We start from the raw sequence: 12,491 nt of genomic DNA on the forward strand, positions 1-12,491 counted from the left end.
CACACAAACTGTACAGAGAGAGGAGGGGACTAATACAGACAGGAAGATGACAAGCAGTGTGTGATTATCTACCTAGTTTGCCGAGAGAAAAAAAGAAAAAAGAATTCAAGATGCTCGATGCAAGTATGTACAGAGGAATCAATATATGTGTATAAATCAGGGGAGGGAGGAATACTACTACCAACCCCCCAGCCCCCCCCCCCTTCTATGTCACATGAACTCGGCAGTTTGAAAATTGCTTCATTTACAAGGTCTTATTGTTATCATATTTTTGCCAAATATAAACTATTTTATTTTAAGGAGTTAAACCTTCATCATCATCATACTTCAAAGATGATTGGGTTAATTTTTATTTTCATGAAGAAGAGACTGTCATGGTAAAACATTCCATGGACAAGCTTGAAAGGTCTCAGTATTGCTCCCACCCCCCCTCCACCACACCCCACCCCCTCCAATTGCTAAAAAGTCAGGTGATGATTACCCATGCTTCGGATTCAACAAGAATTTTACTGCCACTCTATAAGAAAAACCTTATCCATATTGAGCTATTTAGTTGTCTCTGTTAACTCTCTTCCATGGATAGTAAGGACTAATTTGAAAGGATCACAGCTCTTTAGTCAAAGTACTTCTGAAAAAGTTAGAGCAATTTTTTAAGCATCATAAAAGTTGGAGCTAATGCTGATGATCATTGTTAAAGCGGACGTATTTGCCTGAGTTAAAAAGAATATTTCTATTCATAGTTCATTCACTGAAATAGCTTAAATTTTACCAATTAAAAAAAAAAAAAAATTCTTGTCCAAACTTTTTCAAAACAGGAGTGCCTCCTTTTGTTTTCTTTCTTTTGTCTTTTTGTTGTTTACTCAACATGAAGTTGACAATCCAAATTATTCTTGTTTATTTTACAGTCTTTGGAACTTAAACTAACCCTTTTGAAACTGCATAATTCAACCATTTGTGAGAGAGAAAAAAAAAATTAGGCCAAAAAAACAAAACCGTGAGCCAGAAAGGAGGAAGATGGGGACGAAAAACACGTTATTGATATTATTTGGTCTTGCATATTAATACCTGTTTTTGTAGCTATGGAGGTAGTGTAACATGTGACATAAAATGGTCATATATCTATATACTGTCAATAACAACAGTCTATGCTCTTCCAAGAGCTCCACATTGGGAGTAAACAGAAAAACACCAATATCATCAAAAAGTTTGCTTAATGCAATTAAATACTCAATATCCCTTACACTTTGAAATGCTTTGGTTTTCTCCTCTTTTTCAAACTTTGTATCCCTCTCCCCACCCCTCCCCCCCCCCTCTCCATAAAAGACAACCAGAAGGATACCAGAAGTTTTGAGGAGAGCCGGAGAGGTGCGAGAGGAGTCAGATCGAATTGCTCGGTGGATGCAACAAACCAATTGGCATCGGTATCAACAAACGGATCTCACAAAATATTGTTATCAAAAATACTAAAACTACATATCTAAACTTGTACCTGATTAACATGACAAAAATGGACGATGAAAATACTTATATGTACAAAAAAAATATTTATAAGGAGGAAGAAGAAACATCCTACACTTATGGTAATATATTACAAGTTTCCCTGAGATGTCAACAAATACTCCTTAAACTTAACAACAACAATAACAACAAAAAAGCATAAAAAATGGATAAAAGAATCAGTCATTAATAATATGAGAAGGGATCCAAATGACAGATTCCTGCCTCCACCCCCCCCCCTCCCTAACCTCTCCCACCCACTCTTCACGACTCAGAGAACGGAAAATGATAAGTATACAGCTTCAAAGTAACATTAGAGTCACAAAACTCAGGGACTTTGATACCATTCCAAGGAAAAATTTGCAGGAAAGGGGGAACAGAAACAAATCTGAAGTCACCTCTGCTCTAAAACAGAGATTTAGTTCTTTGAACGGAGCTTTGTAATTTGGTTAAGGTTTTTTCAACGATCAACTGGTGCATTTTACTGTTGTTAATTAGCAGGACCCTGGAGGGCATGCAGTGTAGACATGAATAAAATACAGCAATATTACGTTACAGGACAGACGTTACCCCCTCGACCGAACAGAGATATCAAACTTAAAAAAAGTTTTTCTTTTATACACGAAAAGACACTTTTCTCTTTTTTATAATTTTTTTTTTCTTTTCGTTTTTGGTTTTTTGCTGCTTTTTCAATGACTTTGTCATTTGATAACAACATTATACCCATAGGTCTGACATAACCTGATCATTGGACTATGATGGCATGTATAAGCCACCATAGTGTCGTATTAGAGAAGATATAAAAGAAAAAAAGGACGCAAAAAAAGAAAAAAAGCAAAGATGATAATTTCTTAGACATAGATGGTTTCTGTTTTTTGTCTTCTTCAGGCACATACGTTCGCACTGTACAAGGTGCGGTCAACACAGCTGGTCAATGATTAAGTTTCAATATTGTGACCACCAGAATATACACGACTAACAAATGCAAGGATTAAAAATACAAAGTGGTGCTGCTGTAGCCCCTTGGATCGTCCCTCCCAACAGAACGACAAGACGAGAAGATAATAATGCGGAAGTAAAATATTCAAACGCGAAACTGAAAAGTTCGCGAGTTTGTCCGACAAAAATTTTCATTTTAATGTCGGAACTGAGGAAGATTCTTTCAACCCACCCTGATTGAGGAAGAGTTTCAACGTTTACACTTTTTACAACTATACTAAAATAAAAACGATTCTTTTCGTTTGAATCGATACTTTTTTAAGTCGAGGGTTGACTGATGATCAAATGTTACCATTAGACGTTAAGCCCTCTATCCTAGCTGCAATGGCTTCTTAGAATGTTTAAAATGTTCATCATTTTCCTAAACAGTTACTGACAAAATCCACTTTCAGGAGTAATTTTTTCCATAAAAATCTTGAAATACTTTATTGGTCTTCATAATTTTCTCTTCCACCTGAATTTATGACGATGACAATTAATTATAAAATTTGGAAACAGAAAATTAGGCCTGGCTGACTTTTTCTGGAAAAAAAATACTTTCTTTTATATTAATTTCTTTTTCCTGCTTACATATAAAATCTTATGTTTATCACTGCTATCTTAGAATATAAACTTGACTGATTTTATAACAGGGTTATAACTTTCTTTGAAAGAAGTTTTGATAATAATTTATTTTTTAACCCCAAAACTCTGTGAAAGGTTAATAAGAGGGAGGAAAAAAAAGAAGGAAGAAATGAAAGGAAAATACAATGGCAAAAAGCAGTATGCAGTTGACACTCTTATAGCAACCCCCCTCCCCCCCCCACCCAAAAAATAAATACTAATGATAAAGAGCACAAACTTTAGAAGCAAACAATATACAATTGTATACATGCGTACACAATATGAAGTGATAAAATGACAATCATAATAACAATAATAATAATAATAATAATAGTATCTTACAAATATGCCAACAATATTGACTGAGGTAAGAAATTGAGGTAACATAATATAAACAAATAGGAAATAATGACGATGACAATGATGGTGATGATGATAATTAAAAAAAACAAATTTAAAAAAGAAAAAAGAGGAAAAACAATGACAACAAAAGAAGCATAATTATCGTAGTAGTAACAAACCTGATGGTACAAATATGTAACATATTAATTCACATGAGGTAGATAAATTCTTGAAAACAACTTCATAGTATGATAATAGTTATAAAAAATATTTCATCTCCAATAAATCTGTTCTTCTACTTGCACAGATTTCTTTTTATATTCCACCCTGGCGAGATGAATGTACTTATTTGTGCTTTTTTCGACCAGCCAGCCAGCCTGACTTACAGAAATTTGGGCAGTTCAATTCAACCTTTCCATTCTTCTGGGCATTTTTTTGGTTCTTTTCTTGGTTCATTTTTAATGATACAAAACTTCTCCTCCGATTGTACCTATACCGACTACTGACATTGTGGAAGTATAGATACCAAATATTTGACAATTTTCTGCAACCGTAATGTCTGATCAGTTATTAAGAATTTGCAAACCACTAGGTTGACTTACTCCCTGATGTTGTCCATGAATGCATTTAAACAAGGAGATATACGATACTTTAAATAATGAGGTAATTTTCTATAGTCCATTGTAATATCATCCAATATTCAAGGCTTTTTACAAACACGACCTGAATGAAGACATACACAGAATGGTTATCTGTGGGTGGACAGTGTGAAATTTAAATACGAACAAATGAGCAGACCCCGAAAGAAAGAAAAAAGAGTTGTGTCAAAGGGTTTCGTGTGTTAACCCTAACAGGTAGGTGGCAGGACGTTGTTACTACTTTTCAACACTTCAAAACAACAGTATTTCACACAATGATGAACAAAAGGAAGACCATACCTGGTCTTCTCTTTTTATTTGTGACATAAAACATTCTCTTATCAAATCCTGATTCATGATTTAAGAATCCTAATTTTTCGATTGAATCTGTTGTCTTTAATACTTTTGCATTTCCTTCACGTATGCAATAAGGCATTCTGGAGTTTATCCTCCTTCGTCTGACCCTGCTCTCATCCCTGCCACCCCCCACCCCCCCACCCACTTCGTCTCCACTTATCCTTCCGCCCTTAATTCTCTGTCCATATCTGTACACATTGCATATACAACAAATTTTGTTTGTTGTAGAGCATTTTTTCAATCGACCGCTTTCCTCAAAGAAGACATCATTCACAGTGGACTGTTTCCAGAAAAATTCAGATCAGGTTAAAAAATATGCTTAAAAATTACATTCTGTTGCAGGCAGTGTGCAAAATGCTCAAAGTGATGACGACAACTCTACATACACAGTCGGAATAAGAAATAGCACAATAAATAAGTTACAAATTGTATTTCTTTGCATTTATACTTTTCAAAAGATGGGTTAAAACGTTTCCCTGAGATAAGAAACCACCTTTTTTCAAGATTATCTCAATCCCTGCCTGTGGGACAATCGACCAATCACATGGCTCACTTTGTCTGGTCAGAACCATATTCACACCGATTCAAGTATCTCTCCTCAAAAGTCTCTAGCACATAATGTTCTGCGAATTTATGACGTCCGAAACAAAGCGGTCGTCAATTGTTGCAACTAGCTGAATGCTTAAAAATATACCCGTACTCAAAATGCAGCTGTGCCGAACAATATCTTACCGAGAAGGATGTAATCACAAAACTAAAAGTATTAACTAAGCGACGAATTTTACCAGCCAATCTTTCCTTTTTTTTGTTTCATAGTAGCCCACTGAGGCTTTCAATTCCCTAAACAGTTGCAAGAGAACATTCAATCCATCAAAATGTTGGGCAAAAGTCTTTCCAAATTAATCAAGTTTGTTCTGACCTACACAAGTACTTTTATATTAGTCAACACTGGATTAACAGTAGAACTACCATAGCATCACAGTAGGACTAATATATCAGTGTCTCTCTGAATATCTGGCAAATTTTGATTTTTAATATCTGAAACCACGAAACATTCAATTTATTGGAAATGTCAAGATCTCCACAGAAATCCTCACACAGAATTAATATCAAAGGTGAAAATGAATACACAAGATGCAAATCCATCCAGTTTTAGGGGGCAGCTAGAATTTGTTTCTCTTACAAGGTATAGTTTCTCTGGAGGTTCTTTAGAGGGCTGGTAAAATTCATCACCAAGTTAGTATCTATGAGATTTGGTTGCTCCTTCTTTTATTTCAGAGATCATGAAACTCCTCTTACTATTGTTACCATAGGATCCAGATTCCTTCCCCCCAAGTGCATCCGTGTAATACCTCTGGCACCAAATGACGAAGATGAAACAGTAACCTCTAGTGCTGGAAATAAAACTCGATACCATACTTCATATATTAAACTCTTGAACCATATTGAATTCCTTCAGACCATCACCATGAGACCGCTAAAGCCTCAAAAATGAGAAGAGTGTTTCCACTGAGTTCAAGCTTTGGCATCGATTTTCCCTAAAGCACATACCTCGGACAAAAACTAAGTTTGCCTTAGACGATAATGTAAAAGCAAATACGGAACTGTCTCACCTTCAGAAAGAGAGCATCCCTGTATTCAATAATGTACTTTGTATAACACACATGTACACTGCTGAATTTACAGAGGATACTCGGAGGTATTACATAGCCACCCCTGTTGGTGGAAGCTGGACTCTATGCTACACAAACATGAAGACCCCCCCCAAAAAAAACCCACATTTCTCAGACTTGGGTCTCTCCTGGCACTGTGCTCCTTAACATCCTCTCCAAGAGGGGCACTTCAATCTCTCTACTTCTGCCTTCCATCTCTGGGTCCATGTATCGCATATGTCTCTTGCCGTGTCCCCCCGACCCGTCGTCGGGTATGCTGTCTGCAAAGACTGTGTCCTGACTGTGATCGGCGTATCCCTGAGTGTCACACTGCTGTGCTGGTACCGAGTCCACCGTGGTTAAAGGAACCGCCTCTGGCGTCTGGGGCGTGTCGTCGCTGTGCTTGATGGCACTTCTGCTGACAGGTATTTCCTCCGGCTGAGATGAAGAATCAACGAACCCTGAGGAAGCTGAATGATTGCTTAGATCAGAATCCAAGTTTAAGGTCTCTGAGGTCACTGGGCATGCTTGTCTTCCATTTTGATGATAAATTTTCTGAAAATATTAAATAAAGACCCATCAAAAAGTGGACAATGTTTTTTTTTCCATAGATATTCCACAAACTTCTACAAAAGATAGAAGACACTGCTCTTATGCAAATAAGGCGACCGGTGGAAATGTACTCCTTGTTAATTTGTGAATGTTTTAAGACAGCAGTCTCACATCTTGGACAATTAGTGAATTTTGGTATTAAAATCAAGGATTAGGACTGAGTTTATTCAGGGGGTGTTGAATATCATCAACTCTGTTCTGTGTTTAGCGACTGACAATAGACTAACCAGTAATATCAACTTTGACTCCACACCACACTTAAAGTCAAAGCTCAAAAACGTTTTGCAAGTAGATATATAAATATATCAATAAAAGATGTGCTCAAAAGGAGGTCCTTTCATCACTTTTTCCCAGACAAACTTTCAAAACTCAAGGACTTTCTGAACACCACAAAAGTGATATTTTCTTTTTTCCTCTTTTTCCTAACTTTTTGCAAAATTCCAAACCCATGCTGGTAGACTCAAGCTTTGACAAAGAAACAAAGAAATTTAGTTTTATCTGTGTCTACCCTGCCATTGGCACCTACCTGGGATGACAGAATGATATGACCATTTGAGAGCATTGGACGAAGTACCTCCAAATCATCATCATCGCCACTGAGCCTGTCTAGCATGTAAGTTCCTTCCACCTGGTGGCAATTGCCACTACAAATGAAACTGCCATGCGGATGCCCTTCCTTGGATGACACTACACTCACGTTACCCTGGCCTCTACGAGGATTCCTGTATACGAGATGAATGCGATACAACCATTAACAATAGCTGAGACTGTTAACACAAAATCTCCATTTCTTGTCTACTAATCCCCTTACATCCATTTCTCTTTGTATTCACCATGCTCATTAACCTGTCTGTATTCTGTGCGTGTTTTTGTCCCTTCTGTTACTGTTACTTGTCATTCAGCCTTTGAAGAAGATCCTGCTAGAATCGAAACGTCAGGCCAACTTACTTTTACACAACACAAAATCCTATCGCACATGTATGCAGTTTTATATTACCAGCTGTAACCCTTACAACAACAACTACGACGATGATAATAATAATGGATTTATAATGCCCACATATCCATTTTGCAGAGCAAAGAAAAGAAAAAAAAACAGCTGTTTAAAAAAGTTAAAGAATCTATAAGCAGTTTAGCATCACCTCACTGAATGGATTAGATATTACCTGCAAAGTGATATAACCAGAAAGCCAACAGGCTTATAGATTCTATATACTGTATATGGAATCACCTGATTGCTAGAGCAACAGAGGAAATGTGTCATTTCAAAGGTATTACCCTTCTGAATGTTGATAACAGATAACAATCATTAGTTGAAAGTGGAGACCCACTCAGCCAAACAGAGGAAAGGTCAAATCCTATGACAGTTAGTGACACAGGAAAGCCATTCATCATAGATATAATTGCATTTGCAAGCTTACACAATTTCCAGACATTGACCTCTGTTGAATTCCAAAGTACCTTGCATCAGGCAAATATTTGGACAATATCTGTCACTAAATGTACTTGTTGTAATAACAAGCCCTAACGGGAGCAACCCTTAATATGTTCAGGTCACATGTTTTGCTTCAAAATAAATCCCTGAGGTCTTAAATCTTGAGAAATTCAGAGCAGTTTTAAGATATTGTGCAATGCTTCTGATTAAAAGTTATATACAAATGACATCTTAAACAACATCTTAAACCTATACCAATTAAGTATGGTGAGAGCGTGGATGCATACCAACATACTGAGAGCAATTATATATTACCCTGACATGGTGTAAACTTTCAGGAATTACTAATTAGGTTCTGAAGTTTTCTATTTGGAAATATAGTATTTACATAGTGTTAAAGTTTTGACACCTGGTGACCTAAGATGAACTCTTGACCTTTGTCTAATTGTGTACAGACTATACAATACACAGGGCTACGATACCATGCATATATGAGCACCTTTAATGTTCTGGTTCTGGAGATATAGCACTTTTGATACATTCACATTTTGCCCTCTGCTGACCCCAAATGACCTTTGAACTGAACTGAACTAGTTACAGGAAATCCACATGCCAAATATAAGAACTGCACAAGCTACCTTCCTTGAGATATCATGTTTACATGATTTTCACACTGTTTCGCTCTGCTGACTACAGATAACCTTTGACATTCATACATAATACTACAGATCATCTGCTCAACAAAGGGGATTAAAGGGGTCAGTTATCTTCGTAATAGGTATAAAATATGAGTGATTTAAAGATGACCGACCAACCTGAACCGTATCAGCAGGAAAGTACAACAGATAATGATGCAGATGAGGGCCAAAACAACACCAATCATAATACCCATCTGTTCATCACTCCAACCTGGGAGGAGCAAAGAAGGAACATTAGAGGTCACACCAAAGCCAGCTACCAAACATAGCGCACGTATACCGTAATAATACCAAAGCCTAGAACAGCAATGATGAGGAGTCCCAATTGTGATTGGGGGGAGGGAGGGGGAGGGAGGGGGAGGGAGGGGGAGGGGGGCAACTCCTGCCTCATTGACAGCTATACTGACATATATATCATTTAAAAGCATAAGCAAATTAATTCAGATGTAAAAGATGACATGGTTACAACAACATCAATATTACGTAATTGAGTTCCCGTGGCGAAAATACAGAGGCCAGTTGGCTTTGTGATTCCTTGCCGTATACGTTGCTCAAAATTCCACATAACTATCTGACTAAGGTAGAGCAAGTGAGTTAAATTTGTCCAAGAATTAATTAAGTGAGAACCAGAAAACATCAGAGATCTCCATCTCTCCTATTGTGGGTATCAACTAATTAATTCACTGGTAAGGATTTTTACAGTTTAGAATTTTTATTACAAAATGTTTCAATATCTAAAAAGAACAGTATGAGCAAATTGACAATTTCTGTAACCAATTTTGAGTTAGCAAATCAGCTCTTCCACCAACCCAGACCTTTAATAATTGTTATTAATGTATAAGAGTAACATGACATTGTTTATACAATTTGAAATATTGTAACAACTTCTTACCAAAGCCAAAGTCATCTAGTATAAATCACAGAGGATAAGGCCAATTTTGAGACCATATTGCTATGACCTGTTTCGCCTAAGCCACCTGTGATTGTCCACAACCTTCCTGCCCAATTCCTTATTAAATCAAAACCAGGAGACGAAGTGATCTATAAACTAGAAGCCATTCACCTTAGTAACACGCAAAAATGGATAGGCTAACAGTGAGGTCTGCACACTAGAGCAATCCTTGTCCATGATTTAGGCAGCTTGATACTATGAATGATACTGTGAATTAAATATTTAGCTGCTAAGGTGGTGATTTTTCAAATGATTTCATGTAAAATTGGACATCTAGAGGGCTTATCAAAACCAACCGTTCTGTGGCTCCACTAGCTCCTCCAGGGGTGTCTTAGCCATCACGGGTGGGTTCGTTGGTGGGCCCTCTCCAACTCCAGTGCCAGCTTGTACTCTAAAGTAATAGACGGTGTTACTCTTCAAGTTTGTGATTGATCGCTCGTGTGATGCTGCAAAAGGACGACAAATAGCATTGAGCTTTTTCATGTTTTTTGCACTTTATAAGAACTATATATTACTATTATTATTATTAAATATACATTCAGATAACAAACATATTCAGATAACAATTCAGATAACAATATTCAGATAACATATTCAGATAACAATAATTCAGATAACAAACTCTTCCTTGCTGTTATGAAATTCTTCCACAGGACCTACAAAGATTGCTAGATAGAAACACACCTTTTCAAAAGAGATGAGGGGTATATGCCTTGTACCCAAGTATCAATATTCCCCAACTCTGAAATAAGTGACTGCAAAGTAAATTACTAACTGCTGCTGCTCCAGTTTGTATTCTCTCTGTCTCTCTTGTATAGATGAAATTAAAAGATGGGGCCAATGATTGGAGTATGATAAAACCTTACAACAACAACACAGCTTCAAGACTTTCAGATCAAAGTCACAAAGCTAACAGCTTCAGGGTAGCGGCTTGGAATGATATGGATTCATTGACAGTTGTCAACAATCTTATTACTTTTTTTCTTTTTTTCACTGTTATTATGTTGTTTCTTTCTCCTTTTCTTATCATCTAGTTGCCCTGCAGTTTTTTTGTTTTTTTTTACTCTTCTTACGAAACTGTCTTTAATTTTTTTTATTGTTCTTTCATTAATCTTCAACGTCCTGATCGGGTTTCTGCTTAGTGTCTTAATAACATACTTGTTCTCCCCAGTTCTCGATGCCACTTACCATTCTGCTGCACCTTTATCCATTCCTCCTCCGGGGAACCGCGATTATCGTTATAAGCGATGACGTAGTGAGTTATGATGCCGTTTGGTTTCTTTGGGCTCTGCCAGGTCAGACGGATGGAGAAGGGGTCCAAGGGATCAGCTTCGACCTCGGCCACTGATGACGGTACTGCGGAAACAGGAAAAATAAGAACACTTGTCACTGTCACATCTCAAGTTTCAAAAGACCACGATGTGACAGGTAATCATTTAGTGTACCCTTTTTCTTTCTTTTTTTGTGTGTGTGTGTCACACCTTTGAAAGCTCTGAACTTATAATATATAAAATATATATATATAATATATATAAAATATATAATATATACAAAATATATAAAATACTATGAATATGTATAAAATATATATATAGAATATATATAATATATATATATATAAAATCATATATATAAAATATATATATTCCAAAACTTACTGGTTTGGATATTTACGAGTGACGAGCTTACCTGTCTCCTCACAACCTTAGCACCTCATTCTACCGTGCCTATAAAGTCCTGGTAAAATAATAACACTGTGCGCCCTCTATGACCGAACCCCCCCCTCGGTCACTCCTCACTACTCATGAGACCACTCCTTAAAAGTGGCCTTACGGTCACCGAAATAGGGGTGGCCAGAATCCTCTGGCCACCCCCAAGGACTCCCGTCGACTAAACTTCTCAAAGGTGAGCCCTTAACAAAAGGCACTGATGCCTTCCTAGCAGGGAGAGTGTAATCCTCCCCGCCGCAGCGGGTAAGGGGGGGGACACTCTCCTGAGCCCTGCAGGCGAAACTACCCCTTTTTCCTAACAAGGAGCCTCATCCTGTAAAGGCCCAACACTTGCTAACCCTAAGATAACTTAGGTGAGTACGCATATGAAAAACACAGGGTGCAAAGTTACCCTCACCGATAGACCTGGCCGGTGACTCTTAGTAGTTGTTGGCTCTGTCTATCTGGTGTTGTGCTTGGAGTCGTGAGCCTAGTCGAACGACTGCTCCCCCGTCCGGCTGTGTCCCACCCCCTCGGGGGAGGGAGGCGGGAATGGAGACAGGTAAGCTCGTCACTCGTAAATATCCAAACCAGTAAGTTTTGGAATATTTACTTCGCTCCTCGCTTACCTGTCTCCTCACAACCTTAGCACCGAGTGGCACTGCCCGATGGTGGGAGGCCCGAGGGGTGGGACCAAGTACCAACCGGACCTCGCATCGCCGAGCTACCAAAAGCTGCCTCGGCGTGTAGAGTGTCAGGTAAGTAACAGGCGACGAACGTAGTTGGTGTTTTCCACGCTGCCACCTTGAGGATGTCCTGTATCGGGATACCGGCAGAGAGAGCTGTGGAAGCCGAGGCCCCACTGATGTTGTGATCTCTTGGCCGGGTATCCCCCCATCGTGAACGGGCGGATCATCTCTACTAGCCATCGGGATAGGGTATCCTTGGCGGCTGCTGTTTAAGGTGGTCGTGGCAGGATGAAAAGGGAGGTTGTTTG

General features: G+C 38.1%; 2 protein-coding genes across 2 annotated transcripts in view; one reads left to right on the plus strand and one right to left on the minus strand.

The window, feature by feature from the left end:
* LOC139966273 (uncharacterized) overlaps window positions 1-12,491 on the plus strand; it is a 262,794-nt gene that overhangs the window by 121,572 nt on the left and 128,731 nt on the right. The gene's annotated exons all lie outside the window — the stretch shown is intronic.
* The window catches only part of LOC139966269 (protogenin A-like), a 79,896-nt gene continuing 68,197 nt past the window's right edge, over window positions 793-12,491 (minus strand). Inside the window, exons 15-19 of the mRNA XM_071969120.1 lie at window positions 10,974-11,141; window positions 10,082-10,231; window positions 8,951-9,044; window positions 7,227-7,422; window positions 793-6,643 (exon numbers count right to left, since the gene is read on the minus strand). Of these exons, the coding sequence (XP_071825221.1) occupies window positions 6,221-6,643; window positions 7,227-7,422; window positions 8,951-9,044; window positions 10,082-10,231; window positions 10,974-11,141 (1,031 nt within the window). The 3' untranslated portion in view covers window positions 793-6,220. The remainder of the gene's footprint in view (window positions 6,644-7,226; window positions 7,423-8,950; window positions 9,045-10,081; window positions 10,232-10,973; window positions 11,142-12,491) is intronic.

The sequence above is a fragment of the Apostichopus japonicus genome, chromosome 4 (assembly GCF_037975245.1).
Source record: "Apostichopus japonicus isolate 1M-3 chromosome 4, ASM3797524v1, whole genome shotgun sequence".
In the NCBI taxonomy this organism is placed as follows: Eukaryota; Metazoa; Echinodermata; class Holothuroidea; order Aspidochirotida; family Stichopodidae; genus Apostichopus; species Apostichopus japonicus.